This window comes from Danio rerio, chromosome 1 (assembly GCF_049306965.1).
Source record: "Danio rerio strain Tuebingen ecotype United States chromosome 1, GRCz12tu, whole genome shotgun sequence".
Classification (NCBI taxonomy): Eukaryota; Metazoa; Chordata; class Actinopteri; order Cypriniformes; family Danionidae; genus Danio; species Danio rerio.
The window spans coordinates 13379097-13399369 of record NC_133176.1 but is presented as its reverse complement, the minus strand read 5'-3'; the positions used below and the strand labels follow the sequence as shown (position 1 = coordinate 13399369).

Genomic DNA, 20273 nt, shown 5'->3' with positions numbered 1-20273 from the left:
AAATTATGAACCTGAAAATAAAATAAAAGAATAATTGTAAATAAACATTACCCATAAAAACTATATTTACCTTCAGCCCACTAGCCTTAATAAAATTTGAATTTGGATTTTGCCCCTTCCCAAGAAAAAGTTTAGGCACCCCTGCCTTAAAGGGAAAGATCACCCAAAATTGAAACTTTATCTGTCTTTATTTACGTACCCTTTACTTGTCACAAACCCATTTGACTTCCTTTTTTTCTTTGTACTTATTTTGAAGGAAGCTGAAAACATGTAACCGTTGGCTTTCATAGTATTTGTTTCTCCTACTATGGAAGTCAAAGGCATTTAGCTTTCTTCAAAATATCTTATTTTGTGTTCAACAGAAGAAAGAAGTTTTGAACCACTTGAGGACAAGTTTCCAATACCACCATATTGGGAAACAATATAAATGGTTTATTACATCAGTTATCTGTTAAATAACATAATGTAAAATGAGAAATTACACAGAAACATGGGAAAATTTGAAATAAATAAAAACAAAACAAACAAAAGACATCCGTATCCAGCTTAAACTCATTTTCTTCAATTAAAGCCATTGAAGTATGCCATTATATTCACTCAGAACAACGCTCCATAGTAATAAAAACATGATTATATGATCAAGCTGCAACACTTGTTTACATTTTTAAATGTCAATATTACAACATAACATATAACATCGTATTTGCCTTTTATATTTGAGAAAATCCAACATCTTTATTCATTTTTCAGTTAAAAAGTCTACCAAAAGCTGAAGTTGTTTTTAAGCCTAACACTGGGTTATATTTTTATGCTAAATTATAAGTGCTAATCAAAAGTGAGATTATTTTAGTCCTACATAATACTAAAACATCTGCTGTACAGTTTCACTGCATGTGCACATACTGACCAGTTCAAATGTAGTCTTTCCAACTTCTTTGGACTTCAACCTTTCACAAAGACTGTCCAAAATCTTTAATAAACTCAAAACGAACATAATCGTTAAATATTAAGGGGTTACACATATGGGGAAAGTGTACAGTGAGGCGTTATCACAACCACGTGGATCCGTCAAATGAGCTCGTGTTTCAAATAAATCTCACAAACCCTGCTTTTACAAAAGTCACAAAAACCATCAACAGGCTGCAGATTCATTTCACAATCAAAGTAAAACATTCTCGTCATCTTCCTGGCACCCTGATTTCAGAAAAGTTTCATCAATAACATATATGTTTATATATATATATACAGGTGAATCTCTTAACAACATCTCCCAAACGTAGTTACCCCATTTATATGAATGCCAAATCCAAATCTACTTGCACTGAAGGTCAGAAGTCAAAGCTCATTTTGTACTATCACAATTTTATTTTCTTCCTTAATTGACCAAATGATTAATTAAATTAATTGACCAAAAGTATAAATGAAATCAAAACTAACCACACTGATTTTGTCAGCTCACATTGCATGCTTTGTGGTGAACAATTTATCTGCGCATGTCATTAAGAAAATAAAAATAGCTGGCCAATCGAATATTTAATTGAAATCTGAAAATGCACTTCCTATTTGTTTTCAGTTAAATTCTCATATTACATCTGTCTGAGATATTGGGCGTGGCTAACATACTTAACCCCTCCCCCTCCAACTGTCCGTTTTGACTACAAACAGAAATGGTGAGAAAGATGTGTCTGTTAGGTTGTAATAACTAACCCTTTTGCCCACCTTTCTGAATGAAGTGCCTACTTTACTACATCCAATCAACTTGCAGCAGAAAAAACAAGCCACGCCCACTGTTTGTCGTTTAATATTCAGTTTCTCTAGGAACTGCGTCACAATATGAAAAAAAACAAACAAACAAAAAAGGTCGCAGCTTCCGGTTCATGTGGACTTAAATAATTCTCGTTGTAGTGGAAACTCTACATTTCATTAGTTATAAAATGTAAAGAGTAGAGCGCATAGCTACATATAAATATTTTTGAGCACTTTAGATTAATAAAATAAAATAAAAATAAATGTACAAGTTTGCATTCCATTACTGAGAAATAGAAGTGAAGTCTGTGTAAACAAATGGCTGAGACTTTTATTTCAATGTGTTACTTCCAACTGAAACTGAATATCGAGTAGGGGGCAGGGCTTTCTTTTTGCGCATCATTCCCTCTTAGCAAACTAATGCCAAGGTTCAGACTGCACGATATTCGAAGTTACGGATGGTTTCATACTGCATGACTTTCTGGGGTAGGATTCCATCGCTGCTGTGTTTGCACTGCAAGATGGATTGGCGACAGGGGCTTTCACACTGAATGACTTTACAAAGGAGAATCGCCGACAACTTTGTCTCGGACCACAAACTACGTCTCACAACCAGACAAACACATGGTCTACTTCTTTTGCTCACCAGGCTTTAGATGGCAATTAGCAATTTTTCCTCAACTTTATTTCTGTTTTGACCAGGTTGTGGTATTGCTCAGATGACACGTCAAACAGACATGGGTGCTCCTGCCAAATTTACTCAAGTTTTTCCTCCATTTCTTGAGTCCAAATAGATCGAAAAGAAGCCCTTTTAACTTCTTTCCTAACCTCCTGTTGGCCTGCAGATACCCATACTAGTGAATGCTGCTCTCATGGCATGATTTGAATCACCGACAGCTCCAGATATATAGCATGCCAAATATCTGACGGGTGTCTGCGACTCATCCACAATTCTCTCAGATCGTGTCTTCGATAGTTCACACTGTGTGATTGTTCCTCACGTGAACAAGCACCGATTTGCCTGTGATTTCAGGCATATGTCTGTGATTTCTCAAAGCCTGTCGGCGAGTCAAAAATCGGGGCTTAAATCATGCAGTCTGAACTCAGCATAACGGTTAAGAATAATGTGGCAGAAGCGTCAAACTGACGTCAACAGAGAATACCGCAACTCCAAACACATATTCAGATTTGATTAAAGATTACCATAACTTACCAAATGTTTTTCAGCGAATTAACTTGGACGGATTAATGATTGACCAAAAAAGAATAACAATGTGCGCTGACCAAATAAACATTGTACATTTTTCAACAAGATCGAAATGTTACCAAAAACATGACCGGAAATTGTTATGAGATTCACCCATATACCCAGTTTGATCAGTTCAAACCTCACCAGAGAGTCTCGATCCCAGTGCTAATGTTTTAAAACATTCTAGTCACACTGTTACTTAAACAGGCTATCATTTCAAAATCCAGTACAGATAAACATAGCGATTCACAAAAATATCTTCATATAGCTGAACACGCTGGGAAAACGTTGTGTTAAGCATGCAGAATTTCCCTTTAGTTTCAAAAGCGACTGTGTTTTATAAAATCCATTAAACAAGTAATACACACACACACAATCTGACAATGTGAAGAAAATAAACAGGTCTCGATGAATTATGTACAATTGTGAGTCACAATGCGATTCAAACACGCGTTAACTCTTCATCATCTCTGAATCTATGCTTGCAGAATTGTAGAAATCAAAGCCAGTTTTCACAGAATGCTAGTCATTCACAAAATTCAACACATCCCCCGGAAGAATAAATATTCTGCCTAATGTCATCATGTTTTTAGCTATCAACAGAACTATAGTACTTTAAGCACTGACGAATACATTTTGTCATATTCATCTATTCTGCACAATTACATTATTTGTCTTCACAAACAGTGCAGAAAATGTGAGGGGGAAAAAAGTGCACAGATTCATTCAAGCCTACTAATAACCTACAAATACTCAACTGGTTTCTTTTTGCCAACGAACATATGGAAACACTTCAGGTGACTCAATAATTGCATCTTCCGCCCAAATAAAATGTGATCCACACATCTGAAAGCAGATTTCTACAAATGTTTGCACTAATTTTAGCTTACAAATGCAATGCTCATTGTATCAAATGTTCAACTGATGCATGTACATAAACAGTTAAAGTGCCCCTATTATGCTGTTTCTATATTACATTTCATGTAGTGTATGATACAGTTCTTAGTGAATATGAAATAATCAAAGGGTGTGACATTTTGGGATGCTTGAGCTGCCAAACCCCTTTTTAAATGTCAGTTACAATGTTCAGATATCTTGTATTCTAGCAGATCAAGTAACAACCGTGGTTAAGTATCAAAAGATAATACAATAACACATTGGAAACTTTAATTGCATATATTTTTACAACAATTCTGTCTGGTTCTCGAATCTGATTGGCTGATAGCCGTGCGAAATTCTGCAATATAAGAACTCGTATAGCAAATTCACTCTGCCCACATAGAGTGACAGCAGATTAATAAACTCACTACAGTTTGACAAATATTGCTGCAGTTGGACAACAATGTACTTTTGAGGCTTTTTAGTTGAGAATGTAGCTATTTAGATTGCAACCATGCAGTTTATTTATAAGGACAGTGCCTATTTTAAATATTCATAATTTTGTAGATTCAGCGAGTCGGCGGCAAGCCTGTCATACTGAGCAGAGCAAAGACAGTTGACGTTCCACCTCAAGATGGCAACAGAGGCAGCATTATAAATCCTTAAGGGAGAAAAACAGCATTTTCTCAGCGCAAGTTTTCAACTACAGCTGAACAAATCATTATAAAACTGGTAAGTGACATTCTAGGTCAATCTTTCTCTTTTGTATGTTGCAGTGCTGCATTTATACCATAGTAATCTGGTAGTATTTGCATTGCCTTTTGCGGGGTTCATTTTTGTGAAATCTCGATTGCAACAGAGAAATACTGGGAAATCTCTGTAGACTGATAGCAATTCATGTTGTTTAGCCCTATAATCTTATAATGTGAGCAAAATCACCTGTTTTGTCATAATTTTAAACATTACATTAGAGAATTATTAGCTCTAAAGTCACGTGTTTGTAAGCAATTTTTTGTGCTGTTCTGATGTCAGCTGCAGATGTGAATGAATGGTGGAAGAAAGTAGTTCCTCATACAAACAGATTTTTAGATGCTCCATGTTAGATTTACTTTTTCTATACGCGATTATGCCGTCAAACTGTTGTATAAATGCAATATTATGCTTGTAGCAGTGCGATATGGCTGTATACCGTCACTGGTGGGACACTAAGGCACTCAGCCTGCAGCCTCGAGCCCATGCACACCTCCCACCAGTGTCAATATACAGCCATATTACTCATTGTGTGTGTGTGTGTGTGTGTGTGTGTGTGTGTGTGTGTGTGTGTATATATATATATATATATATATATATATATATATATATATATATATATGCACACACACACACAAATATTATTGGTTTATTTCCTCCTATGTTTTAGTTCTGGAGTTCAAATAAAAAGCCAAATAAATATATTTTGGAGTAAATAATACTACAAATAAATATAAAATCTGATTTAAAAAAACGAAAGTGCGTGATAAATGCAGTTCCAAAATAAAAGAACTGTTTCTGAACTCCCCGAAATGAGTTGTCAGTAATTTCAGCATTACTTTCCACACAAAAATCGGTTGGTAACAAATTTGCTTAAATGTTTGCATATAGTTTTCATTAATTGCTTGCAAACATTGTCTTCTTTGACCTTCAATCACTGTAGTCATAGCAGAGGCCTGGAAGCGTTTGGTTAATGTGGCTGACGTGGTGAGAAGATGCTATTTTGTTGCACTGCAAAAACAAATCCATTTTGTATGCACTAACAAACGAATGAGTTGTGTTTGAATGAGTTACTGTTTATTGTTTTAGAAGTGCTAAGAAAACCACTGAAGCTAAAAATTCAGATATGGTGACACGTGCTGTAGGTGGTAGAGCAATCACAGACTGGTTCATCTGACCAATAAGAGCAGAGCAGGCACTCGGAGAGGAGGGATTTAAAGAGACCGCACCCTTAAATCAATAGTAATATATACACCTTAAGAAAAGAGGTACTGCTGCAATGTAGATGCTATAGAAAATTGGATGAATGTAAACATATTTAAAGTTAGCAACCTTTAATGATAGCATAATAGGGGCACTTAAAGAACAGACATAATGCAAGTGGTCAGTATTTTGTTATCAGAACAGAAATGAGTTGAATGTAGACTTGGTGTGCTAACACTGGGTGGATTTAGTTTAAGTGAACGAGGATCAAAAACAAATCTACCAGCGGACACCATTATCATGGAAACATGAAGATGTCGCCGTACACTGTAATAAAGGCGGTGTACGTGAATAGAATCTCTCTCTGGTTGCTAGGATACTGTGATGACAATGTGCCAACCCTGTTGCTGAGTGACAGATATGGAGGCTCTGGCTGCAGACCGGCTTCAGGTGAACAAACTGGACGATGAGGGAAAAAAGAGAGAGAAATAGCAATGTTAGCAAGATGAGACAATCTCTACCTGCACATTAGCATCAAACTGATAATAGAAGAAGATCAGAATTCTCTCAGTGCAGACCAAGGCTGCTTTGAGCTGATCATATTTTTGCTGTCAATATGAATGGATGGGTTTAATTAAATGGCCTAAGGCTCTAAAGCTACATTCATTCAAACTGAAGGCAAATGTGGCCCAAATCTGACTCGAAATTGCATCTCTATTCTGTCCTGAATCGAATCTGAGGTAGTTTTTGACAGAAGATGGCGCTGTATTATAGTTTTTAATGGTTTTTAATTTAATAAGTACGCTCACAAGGAAGAGTGCTTGTGCAATTGGCCAAGTCATGCAAGTTGACTTTTATATCACAAGGTAAATGTAAACGCTGCTCCCTATAAACACTCACACTCTTGTCATTCATGTAAACCTTTCGTAAAGGTATTAATAATTATTTTTGGTTCAGGTGGTATTTATATGGAAGTTAATGCAGGCAGAGTATGGCTGATTATAAAGCCTAGAGTGCCATTCTATTGTTAAAAACGAACCTAGAGCGCCATCTGCTGTCAAAAAAACGAGTCTGGAGCCTGATCTGCTGTTGCAAACTAGTCTAGAGCGCCATCTGCTGTTAAAACAACTAGTTTGGAGCCTGATCTGCAGTTACAAACTAGTCTAGAGCGCCATGTGCTTTTAAAAAACTAGTCTGGAGCCTGATCTGCTGTTGCAAACTAGTCTAGAGCGCCATCTGCTGTAAAAAAACTAGTTCTGGAGCCTGATCTGCTGTTACAAACTAGTCTAGACCGCCATCTGCTGTTAAAAAAACTAGTCTGGAGCCTGATCTGCTGTTTATAACTAGTCTAGAGCGCCATCTGCTGTTAAAAAACTAGTTCTGGAGCCTGATCTGCTGTTACAAACTAGTCTAGACCGCCATCTGCTGTTAAAAAAACTAGTCTGGAGCCTGATCTGCTGTTTATAACTAGTCTAGAGCGCCATCTGCTGATAAAAACTAGTCTGGAGCCTTATCTGCTGTTACAAACTAGTCTAGAACACCATCTGCTGTTAAAAACTAGTCTGGAGCCCGATATGCTGTTATAAACTATTCTAGAGTGCCATTTGCTGTTACAAACTAGTCTGGAGCCCGATCTGCTGTTTAAAACTAATCTACAGCGCCATCTGCTGTTATAAACTAGTCTGGAGCCTGATGTGCCATTAAAAACTAGTGTAGAGCGCCATCTGCTGTTACAAACTAGTCTGGAGCCCAATCTGCTGTTTAAAACTAGTCTAGAGTGCCATCTGCTGTTAAAAACTAGTCTAGAGCGCCATCTGCTGTTAAAAACTAGTCTAGAGCGCTATCTTCTGTTTAATACTAGACTAGAGCACCATCTGCTGTTACAAACTAGTCTTGAGTGCCATCTGGTGTTTAAAAATAGTCTAGAGCGCCATCTTCCATTTAAAACTAGTCAAGAGCGCCATCTGCGATTTTAAACTAGTCTAGAGCGCCATCTACTGTTTAAAACTAGTCTAGAGCGCCATCTGCTATTTTAAACTAGTCTAGAGCGCCATCTTCTGTTTAAAACTAGTCTGGAGCCTGATATGCTATTAAAAACTAGTCTAGACTGCCATCTGCTGTTAAAAACTAGTCTGGAGCCAAATCTGCTGTTAAAAACTAGCCTAGAGCCTCATTTGCTGATAAAAGCTAAGCTCAGGATCAATTCAAGACAGAATAGCAATGTATTTTGTAAATCTTAGAATCAACAGAAAATCATTTTGTTTCATTTGCCACAGCTCTAGTAAACAGACTCCTAAATGAGCAGTTATATGCCTATATTTGTCAGTTCATTGCTAGTATTCGATCTTTCCTTTTCTTTTTCAGTGTTTCCCAGCCTTACATTATAGTGTGATCAAGACTTCTATCAATGGTGTTTCTTACCAGCTCTCCCTGACTGCCTCAATGTCACTCAGTAGATTCTGTGCCAGACAGATCCCAAATATCTAGAAGCAGAGGATGAGTTAATGCCTACAGGGCAACACTATGCATTACACAGCAAAGCACTTTATTAGGTAGCTTTATTAAATCAAATCTTAATGCCTTTCAACAGTGTTCAAATGTCCAAAGAGAATACAGCTCCCTGTAAATCAATAAAATAACCACACTTGGCAGATCTTGTTCAGGCTGTAAATATGAAAGACAGTTGCTGAAATAAAAGAGCACTTACAAGAAGCTGGAGATAAATTCCATGGCGGTGCATGTACTACAATATTTACATAACTTGATATGCGGTATCAAATCCAAGGATGTGTTTTTAAAATCAAAAGTATAAATATGGGAGTATCAGACATATTTTGACACAATTCATAAATTGTATTGTTCTCCCGTTGAATTTTCAGCATAATTTCATCAGTCTTCATTGTCACATGATCCTTTAGAAATCATTTTCATATGCTGATCAAGGATGACTTCTTAATATTATCAATAAAAAGCTTGTTATTATATTGTATTATGTCATATTGTTTTCTTTTACTAAAAAGAAATAGTCAAATACAGAGTAATAAATATAATAATAATAAAAAATATTATTTGTAATTTAATAAAATGTAATTATATCCTTATAATTAAGGTGGGTGAATTCTGCAAATGATTCTTCTGTGATTGTCATGAAAATAAATGACCCATTCACTTCATAAATGACTGCTGTTTCCAGTGAGATAGAAACTAAATTAACATACATGCAAATGCGTGTGTATTTCTGTGCCTGTCACTCTTCATTCACCTGTAGAAGTGCAATTCCTATGAAGATTCCGGCAACTACGGTTAGATTCTCCTGTAGCCATTTCTCGAACTGCGGCACACATCCTTTCGTGTGTATAAACGTCTTGTGTTCAATGTCCTTCACACAAAAAAAATACACATTACCCAAAGATCATTAAAATACATGCTAAATAGTTCTGTAAAACTTTCTATAAACCATGCATAGATAGAAAAAGGTGTTCTCTAGTAATGAATAATTGACAACAGGCCATTGAATTATTAGAGTGATAAATAAGGCCATGACCTGAGGATAATAATTAAATAGACCAGAGTCAATTATTATGATTTTATAATAGATAGAACACCTGTAAGACACTGTTCAGAATTGTATTTCAAGATGTTTTTCAGTTTAAGTTTGTTTATTTATTGCCACATCAGCAACGCATGGCTATTTCATGACAAGATCAATAAACATATAACAGTATATTATGTAATCAATCAATATTTTTGTAATATAACATATTACATAATAATAAAGATGAAATTATACAAATATATCATTATAATTAAATTATTTTTAAATTAATAAATAAAAATGATTGTCAATGTTTTACAATAAAATATTTAGATAAATACATTTTCAGTTAAATAAAAAAAATAACAACTTAATATTCTTCCTTGGGAAACATTTTTAAAAAGCACCCATCAAAGTGCTCGTAATATAAAAATCTTGTCTAGACGTTTTAAAATTTCACATTCTAATAAAATGTGTTTTATGGTGAGCGAGGTTTAACAGCGATCGCATTATCGCGGTCGGGTTCAGGCTAAAACCTGGCGGGTACGGGCGGGAGTGGGATTCAAAATTTAGCAGCAGGACTCTCACTGTGAAAAAATGAAAACAAAACCTTTGTTGCGGCACAGTTATAAACTACAATGATGACCCATGTCTCCGAACAATTCTTCTTCTTTCACTTGTTTTAATTACGGTTGGCAACACAACGTGGCATCTCTCTTTGAAGTCTTTGAAGCTAGTGTTCATGATAATGAAGTTGCACCTCATTCACAATAGAGCGTACTGATTGGCGGTCTGGAAAGACTTGTCTTTCTCATGAATTAATGCTGAAAACTCAAAGACGTCACTTTGTACTCACCAGTACAAACATATAGTCTTAGATGTGAAGTAGATTCAAAATTTCTTTTTAAACTGGAAGGCTGAATTCGCTCGAAATAACGCAAAAACAACCAATTTTCCCTTTTTTTTTTGGAGTAAAATATGTGTCCTAGTAGTGTTTTTAGCAATGTGGTACACATATATGACTGTCAACATCCCAAAAAAACGTGTTTTGTGAAACTTTGACTTACACTCACTGCATTTTAGCAGTAAGAAGCGACGATACAGAATATTGAGCTAAAGCTTGACTACAAAATTAAATCGTTAATCAAATCGAAATCGCAGTAAAACTCGCAGTTAGATATTTTCCCCACATCGCACAGCCCTAGTGCATATAAACTGAATCCATATGAATCAACTTTATGTCTTTTTGTGTATATTTTTGTATCATATTGGAGCTTGACAGACTTAGTTTAATAAAATGGAAAAATAGTGGCCAGTTTGTTGTGTTAAAAGTATGAATAAAGGATTAGTGACTTTGTAGTGAATATTATTCATTTGTTTATTATTTGTTTGACAAAAGCATACTTACACCCTTCCCTCGTATGTCATATCCACACTGTGTGTTGATCACATCTTCCTTTGAAAAGAAAAAAGTCGTATTTAATCTTTCGGAAGACGCCAACCTCCAACTTAACATTCCACATTAAATCTGAGCAATGTAATATACTGAGTGAGAGCTGTTGTTTTGTTTATGACTCTGCTCTGTCTGCAACGGATCTACATCACTTCCCGTTTATGTTCCCAGGTCTTCTGGAAGGAGACAATGACACATTCTAGGTGGTGAGATGACTAGAGGATGTGTGTTTGTGTGTCCTGCATGCGAGTTAATTGTGTTTTTATGTGTTTACTCACAGCGGGGTCCTTGGTGCAGCAGGAAAAGGGAACCCCACACTTCTCTCTGCTCAGATTAGTGTCAGTACAATTAAAGTAAATGTTCAGATTCCAGTCTTCAGGTCCAAAAGCTCCGCAACACTCCCACTGCAGGAACAAAACGTGTGTTGAACATTCACGTGTGAATCAACCAATAGCTGAAAGCCATTTCAATGTTGAGCAGATTGAATCTCGCTTGCTATATTGCTAATCAAGTAACATTTTAAAGTAATGTCAGAGTAGTTAACGGCTTTAATTATTTGTTAGTCTATTGATTTATGTTTGACAATTGTAAAATAATAGGTTATGTCAGCTCAGGTTATTATTATAATAATTGCTAAGTTTCTTTAATTATAATAATGTATTAAACATTGCAAAAAAACAGCTTAAAACAGGGGTGTTAAACTCTCTTTAGCTAAGGGGCCAAATGGAGGAAAATCTATTCCCAAGTGGGCTGAACTTGTAAGATAATAGTATATGGTACATGGTACAATTTAAAAACAACAACTTCAAATTGTTTTCTTTGTTTTAATACGATCAACATAAAACCTAAAGCTGGAGCCCGAGGACAACACAATCTCACGGCAATTCGTAACTTTTTGATGTAGTGGCTAATTTATATAAATACGTATGATCTCCTTCGTACAATTTAGTACGATTTCCTTATCCACCAATGACGGTTGGGTTCAGGGGTGTGGTTGGATGCCACACCTCCTTTTTTTATATCATACGTTTTTGTACGACTGAAATCGTACAAATTAGCAATAAACTGACAAAACGTGAAATAGTTACGCTTCCATGTGAGAACACCTCAGTGTGGTATGGCAGGGCATAGATGGGTTCTTTTTTCTCAGAAGGATGTCAGACTGACTCTGATTTAGGCTTTTGGATCTGATGAAATTAACAGTTTGCAGGGTTAAACCTGTTTGCGGCGGGCCATACGTTTGACACCCCTGGCTTAAAGACATCTCTCATGAGGAGAATAAAGTCACATGCATTGCTCAGGTGTGAGTTTTTTAAAGGACTTCAACAGTGTGTAAAACTGTTCATGATTCTGTGGGTCTCGTCTATCCAAATCTGATCTTTATTTTGTATTTTCTATTGGATTCAAGTCATGTGATTGGCTGGGCCATTCCACAGCTTTATTTTTTTTCTGTGAAAGCATTTGAGAGTTTCCTTGGCTGTGTCTTGGATCATTGTCTTGCTGAAATGTCGACTCTGATTTCATCTTTATCAGCCTGGTAATGTAGATATTGGACTGAAACAGGAATGCTAAAGAACTACTGAGAGACTTCAGCTGCTGTCTGGGCTTTCACTGCCTTTCTACACCTCCCTTTCTTCATGTGTTCAATATTATTTTCTTGCATCCTTTCATTTTATTACACATACCTTCATTTGTAAACTAATTAGATTAGTTTTCTTTGTATATATATATATATATATATATTTCTTTGGTTGTTACCAACATCTTTTAAAACTTTCAAGCCAACAGCACATTTAGAAGTATATTATCTGAGAAAAATGGTGATGTGTTCAATACATATTTCCCCCACTGTACATTAGTTATTCACAAATTAAATGTATATAAAGGTATTAATACATTTACAATACATAATATTACATCACGTAATAATAATAGTAAATACAATTTAACTAATCAATTTATTGTCAAATAAACCGAACTACTCAAACTTGACAACATTTTGAAAATGCTTATTATTTATTATTATTATTATTATTATTATTATTATTATTATTCTGAATTGAGATTCCACTTCACCTTAAAGAAAACCCTTTTGTTTTTTATTTTTATGTGCGTTCTTACATAATCTTGTGTGAAATCGATGAGATTCTGTAGGTCAATGTCGTCTCTGTATGCTCTGATGTTGTTGTTGATGAAGAACTTGAGCTGGTCTTTAATCCAGTCCTTAAAGACAAATGCCAAGACTCCCGCCGTCAACTCCAGGAAAAAAATGATTCCCAGAAAAACGGAAAACTGTGAAAGAGGACAGCAGAGTTCAGGTTACAAACTCATGATGGATAACATAATTCTGCCCTGAGGATATCCAGCGAGTCAAGAATGTGTTGAATCCCCACAACAGTTTAAGCTAATGTTCTCCGGCTTGGGGTTTCTATCCCTGCCAAAATCCCTCGGCGCATTTACAGAGAAATTTACATTTTTTAGACATGACGTAGTTCCTGTCTCAAAACAGTCACATATTTTCACATTGTTTATCTACATTTGCACACAGAATGTCTTATATGAAGCGTAGTGAGTGATGATTTGTCACTGTGACCACAACGAATACTTCCAGGGTGACATCACAGCTGTTTCCAGATGTTTTAAGAAGCCTCTGTTACCCTATAGAGGAAATGGGCCTCTTGTAAGGCTCTTTCGCAACACTGTTCTTGACATTCCCACAAAGCAGCAAACACAGACCACCAGAATCTGCGTGAGAGGAAGTTCACACACTTTCAAAGCCAGTCAATCCCACCTCTCGACGTAGATACTCATTTCCAGCCATTCAAAAGCACACCTGGAGTCTTATTTCACATTTGTCTGGACACTATTTAGATACCATTTACAGAGAAGGAAGCATTGGTATTTTTTCAGGTTAAGGAATCAAGGGTCAAAATTTAAAAAACAGGGCACGTTAGTACAAGAATAGGATCCTGTTAAAGTGTTAATTAAATGCACTCCATTTTGTGGGGTAAATATGCTAATTTTACAACTCACCTAGAGTTAAACAGTTGAGTTTTACCATTTTTAAACCTTTCAGTCAATCTCTGGGAATGGCGCAAGCAATTTTAGCTTAGCATAAATCATTGAATCGGATTAGACCATTTGCATGTCACTCAAAAATATAAATAAAAAGAGTTTAGATATTTTTCTTATGTCAAGTCAGACTCTTCTGTAGTCACATCATGTACTAAGACTGCGAAAAATGTAAAATTAGCTAATTTCTAGGCCTGTACACCTAGGAACTATTCTCTCATTACAGCATAATAATCAATGAATTTGGATTTGAATTTCATTTTCTGTCAGTCTTAGTAAACAGATTATTGTCAAATAAACCAAACTACTCAAACTTAGCAACATTTTAAAAGTGTGCATTTATTATTATTGTTATTAATATTTAAAGAAATGCATATTAAATTGAGACTACACTTCACCTTAAAGAAAACCCTTTCTGTGGTTTGATTTTTATGTGTGTTATTATTATTATTATTATTATTTTAAAGCACACCTGCAGTCTCTGTTCACGATTGTCTGGACTAACGTACCATTTACAGAGATTACAATGAAGAATTGTGTTGGTATTATTTCTCAAACATTTAGGCTAGAAATCAAGAGCCAGTTTAAAAAAAAAAAACAGGGCATGTTAGTACGAGATTGTGATTCTATGGCCGAGTTAAATGCACTTCACTTTTTGGGGTAAATATAATTTGAAAAAAAATATTTTACAATATACTTAGAGTTAAACAGCTGAGTTTTACTATTTTTTATCCATTCAGTCGAACTTCGGGAATGGCGGGAGCAATTTTAGCTTAGCATAAATGATTGAATCGGATAAGACCGTTAGCATCTCACTCAACATATTTTTTAAGAAGTTAAAGAAAAAAAAATAATTAAAAAACAAAAACATATCCTATTTAAAGCTTGACTTATCTGTAGTTGCATTGTATACTAAGATCAATAGAAACTGAAAAATTGCTATTATCCAGGAAATTATATGCCAGGGAACTATAGTCTCATTCCAGTGTAATTATTAAGGATATTTGCTTCCGTACATGAGAGTATAGTTCGTAGCCATAGCAACCTTTCATTTTCAGTTGGTCTTAGTACACAATGTAACTACAGAAGAGACAAGCTTTAAAGGGTCACGACCCAGCTTTTTTAAGCTGTTGACAGTCATATATGTGTCCCATGCTGCTAAAAACACTATTAGGACACATATATTACACTAAAAAGTGAAAATTGGTTGTTTTTGCGTTATTTCAAGAAAATTTGTACTTCCCGTTTGAAATGTATTTTTTAAGCTGCGTCACGGACATGAGATCTTAGAGTGTATTACAGCATGTAGACTGGATGTCTGTACCTGGGAGTGCATTATTATGTCTCTGAGTGTGCTGCATTAATGCATGAGTAAGAGTTGGTTCAAACCAATCAGCGCGCTCTATTTTGCAACTTCATTAATATGCATGCTAGCTTCCAAGACTCTTTTTACCTGTTCAGACGGCAGAGAGAGACGCTGCGTTGTTGCTAAAACAAGTGTGCAGCGTTGCTTTTATAATTTGCTGCAGTGAAGGTTTTGCTTTTATTTTCTCTCTATGAGAGCGCAGCTGGACTCACGTGTGAATTACAGTGCACACGACGCTCGACAACAATAAGTGTCTAAGGAACATTATTTACGTGAGAGCTTTTCTCATCTGGAAATGGTGAGATCCGCATTTGCTGCTCGTCTCCTCTTAATAAAGGCGCAGGTCTAGTTAGTTTTGATTGTCCTGTCTCTACAGATTTGGTGAGCGACCAGTGGTCTTTGTTAATTCAGATGGCAAAGTTAGTTTGTATCGAGCAAACCATTACACCAAGTGTAAACATGTTAGCACCACAATCAAACTTACCGTCGTGGAGGATTTTCACTGCATTTTGTGACAGCAATAACACACACGGCTTTCTGACGCTACTTGCCGAGTGCAACTAAGTTTCCGGGAAATGCAGAGTTTTTTTCTCTCTCATTCGTCGTGCGGTAACAAACATTGCATAAAAAATACACGCTTAGAGCAGTGCCTCGAATAAAATATCTCGTTTGTCACGAGGGGCATGAATGAAATTCCTGAATGAAAGAGCCAAACTGCAGTTAAAGTCCACCATTTAATAATTTGGCAAATAATTGGATTAATGATGTCCATGTAAACACAGTCACTGTCTTTCTCCCCTGTGTGTGTGTGTGTGTGTTCCTTCTGTGAAAATCGATGTGTGCCCAAACCGACACTCCCATTTTTATGCACATTTTTACAGACCCTCCCTCTTTTGCTCCTCTGACATTTAAACATGGCCCTTTAAATAGGAAAGAGATTTAAACCCTTTATTGATTTTTTTGTGAGATGCTAATGGTCTAATCAGATTCAGTGCATTATGCTAAGCTAAGTTAAAAGTGCTCTTGTAAGACCCGGAGTTTGGCTGATAGAATTTTAAAGGGCCATGAAACCCCCTCGTTTCAGCAGGGTGTTTTCACACCTCTACTTCGGAAAAAGTCAGAAAAGCGGGCGTGCCCAGCTCTGTTTAGGGGGGAGTGTCGGAGGAACTAAAGTGGGAGAGTGTGGGAGTGTCTATTTGGGCACGCGCGAGTTTCAGTCAAAATACTCACACGAGAAAGTGATGGTGTATTTTTTACAGTCATTGTGTTTAACCTACATGGACATCTGTAGTTGAATTATTTGCCAGATTATTAAATGTTGGACTTTAACTGCAGTTTGGCTCTTTCATTCAGGGAATTCATTCATGCCCCTCGCGACAAACGCGATACTTGATTCGAGGATCTGCTCTAAGCGTGTATTTTTCATGCAATGTTTAATACCGCACGGCGAATGAGAGAAAAAAAAGCTCCGCAATTCCCGGAAACTTAGATGCACTCGGCAGGTAGCGTCAGAAAGCCGCGTGTGTTATTCCGGTCACAAAATGCGGTGCTAACAAGTTTGCACTCAGTGCAATAGTTAACTTAATTCGATACGAACAATCTGAATAAACAAAGAGCACTGGTCGCTCACTTACCAAATCTGTAGAGACAGGACAATCACCAGCAACTAGAGCCGCGTCTTTATGAAGAGAAGACTACAAGCTAATCCGGATTTCAGCGTTTGCAGATGAGAACAGCTCTCAGGTAAACAATAATCCTCCTTGGACACGTAAATTATTGTTGTCGAGCGTCGCGTACACTGTTAATCCACACGTGAGTCTGAGCTCTCACAGAGAGAAAATGAAAACGAAACTTAATGGCAGCAAACTATAAAAGCAACACTCCATGCTTGTTTTGCCAACACAACGAGGCGTCTCTAGTGTAAACAGTGACACTAATGAATATTAATGAAGTTGCAGAATAGAGCGCGCTGATTGGTTTGAACCAAGTCTTACTCATGCATTAATGCAACACACTGTAAGACGTAATAAGACTCACTCTGGCACAGACGCCCAGTCTGCATGCTGGAATACACGCTATTATGTCATGACCGTGACGCAGCTTCAAAAATTCGTTTCAAACCGGAAGTACGAATTTGCTTGAAATAACGCAAAAACAACCAATTTACACTTTTTAGTGAAATATAGGTGTCCTAATAGTGTTTTTAGCAGTGTGGGACACATATACGACTGTCAAAAGCTCAAAAAATGTGTTTTGGTGTTTCGTGACCCTTTAAAAATGGTAAAACTCAACAATTTAACATTAGGTGAGCTTTAAAAAGAGCCTATTTCCAAAAAAAGTGTGTTTCTTTAACGAGAGCGGATTTTACTGGAAATGTGCAAATTAAGAAACACTGATCCAGCAGCTCATTTCCATAATGTCCAATGCATTCTGCCAGGAGCAGTGCAAATTAAAACTAATGTGGCTTGGTATTCGATATGCTCGGATAACGTCTTCTTTTGGTATTCTTAATGAATTCACAATGTAGTGGAGAAAACGATTTCCTTTCTACCATGCCCTAAACAATTATGCTGTCCATTTTTGGGCTGCGTCTTGTGACATAGTGTCCTGTTTTTTAACTGTTTAGATGTCTTTGCATACATTTTTCAGTCAAACCACACTACAGTCTTGTTCACACTGCATTAATAGAGCAATCACAGCGGAGTTTGAGAGCACATTGCAAAACACAGAAGCTGTGTTATGTATAGAACATTTCTCGTGCACAGCAGTTAAGACAAAAATAACCAGATATGCGCCAAGTGTCATGACAAGTTCAAGGCATTTATGCCAAACCACAGCTAGTAAACATAATAAGCAGCCCGAAAACTTTGCACACTCCTGCTATTAATATATAAAGCATAACATAATATGTTGTAAAACATATTGACTTTAAAAAAAGACTTACAAACTTAAGGAGAAAGGAGTTTTCTCTCAGAGCACCAATGCACCCTGCGAAGCCGAGGACGAACATCACTCCACCGACCACAAGAAACAGCCACACCGGGTCAAAGCCACCCAGATCTGTGATGGAGGATATGTTGGAGAGAACTCCCTGATGGAAATGACAACAGATGAGATTAATAACTTGTCTTTACTTTGATGAGATGAAGGTTTCACTTATGAAGATGGTCTTCACTAACCTTCTCACTCCAGGCCCACAGAGCCACAGACAGGAACGCCACCCCGAGCAGCTAAAGGGTGTATAAATGTTTGACAGATAAAGACCAAATCAGCAATATTTAAAAAAGATTACATTTAAATTTTATTTATTGATTTAAAGTGTTGATATACTGATTTTTTTAGAATATATATATAATTATTTTTAAGTTGCCCTCTAATACAGACAAGGCAAAAATCACCTGTCACATCCCAGCAAATAATTTTGTCTTTAATGGACATCTAATAGACATCTAAACGTAAACAGCTTGGCTAAAACAAGGCTACACTTGGGCTGTCTGTGAAAATCAGATCTAACAGAGATCTAAGAATAGCCCAAAACTAGACTAGTCATCAAATAGACAGACTTTATATGTGTTGTCATTCATTTGTTTATTTGATGAATAGTCTAGTTTTGGCCTATTCTTAGACGTCTATTAGATTTTCACTGACAGTCCAAATTTAGCCTTGTTTTAGCCAAGACGACTATGTTTAGATGTCTATTAGACATATATTAGACATCTTTTAGAAATAAAAAATGCTTGCTGGGATGGGTTGCGTTTCAAAATCTAGTTAGCTGCCTGAGTAGACAACATGTTTAAAACAGCTGATGATACTTTTGGCCATCAGGCTCATGTTAGAAATATTTAAACCATATTTTTTAGCAGCATATGTGTATTTGGAATGTTTTAATAGCATTTTTGATTAGATTGCCATTTTGAACTTGTCTGTGACGTTAACAGAGCAAAATATTTTTTTTTTGTAGCTTAACATAACCCTAAAGAACAACATATGTGTATTTGGAAGGTTTTAATAGCATTTTTAAGCATATGACTATTCAAAGATGGAGTGGTATAAGATAAGTAAATGTTCAAAAGGCATTTTTAGACTTTATAAACTCGTCTGTGACATTAACAGTGCAAAATACGGGCACTGCAGGCAATTTTTTGAACACTTAAACTATTTTTATAGCATAGCATAACACTACAAAAACTATCAAGAAAATGTAGTATGTTCATAAGTATTTGGCATTTAAAATGTCCAATGATGCTGTCTAGAAAGGCAGCTCAGTATGTTTTGAGGCACAGCCAGTGCGTGTCAGACACCCAAAGGTTGGTTTAATGCAAATCTCAAGCTATAAAATGTAAGATTACACATGCACATTTGGGATGTTTTTAATAGGATTTCAAGTTAGATTAGATTGCATAACATGAGTAAATGTTTACAAAGCATTTCTAGACTTTATAAACTCGCCTGTAATGTTAGCAGTGCAGAATCTGGGCAACGCAGGCTATTTCTGAATGTTTAAGAGCAATTCCATGCAAATGTCAATCATGCCATAAAAAATTACGTTTTCACCCAAATAGCGAAAACCTTTCTACTCTACAGGCACAGGATGTCAACATGACGTCATATTGACGTTGTACCCCGATGTACCCCAACGTCTAGGGGACGTTGGATTTGTTTGGTAATGAAAATTGGGTTGACGTCAGAACCCAACGTGAGGTCTTCAATGTCTAATGTCCAACCTACAATCAACCAAATATCAACGTCTAATCATGTTACACCTTGACGTTGTGTGAACGTTACCACTATGACATTTATCAGACGTTGGGTTTTGGTCACTTTCCAACACAACCTAAAATCAACCAAATATCAACTTAATTTGAAGTCATTATTGGACGTGAAAATAACATTGTCCTTAGACGCCGACTAAACACTGAATTTTGGTTACCTGACGTCATGACCTAAATCTAACCTCTTATGATGTTGTGTGCCTGCTGAACAGCTTTGTTTTGTGTAGGCTTGTATTTTACAGTAGTGT

General features: G+C 36.3%; 1 protein-coding gene across 14 annotated transcripts in view; it reads right to left on the bottom strand.

Moving 5' to 3' along the window:
- Window positions 1–5288: 5288 nt before the first annotated feature.
- tspan5b (tetraspanin 5b) overlaps window positions 5289–20273 on the bottom strand; it is a 34229-nt gene continuing 19244 nt past the window's right edge. For 13 of the 14 annotated variants that reach the window (XM_073943725.1, XM_073943719.1, XM_073943714.1 and 10 more), the window contains 8 exon segments: window positions 18433–18483; window positions 18198–18344; window positions 12937–13107; window positions 11094–11219; window positions 10771–10818; window positions 9090–9206; window positions 8249–8310; window positions 5289–6286 (listed from right to left, as the gene is read on the bottom strand). In XM_073943725.1, coding sequence (XP_073799826.1) covers window positions 6274–6286; window positions 8249–8310; window positions 9090–9206; window positions 10771–10818; window positions 11094–11219; window positions 12937–13107; window positions 18198–18263 — 603 coding nt within the window. In that variant the 5' untranslated portion in view covers window positions 18264–18344; window positions 18433–18483 and the 3' untranslated portion in view covers window positions 5289–6273. 14 annotated transcript variants of the gene reach the window in all.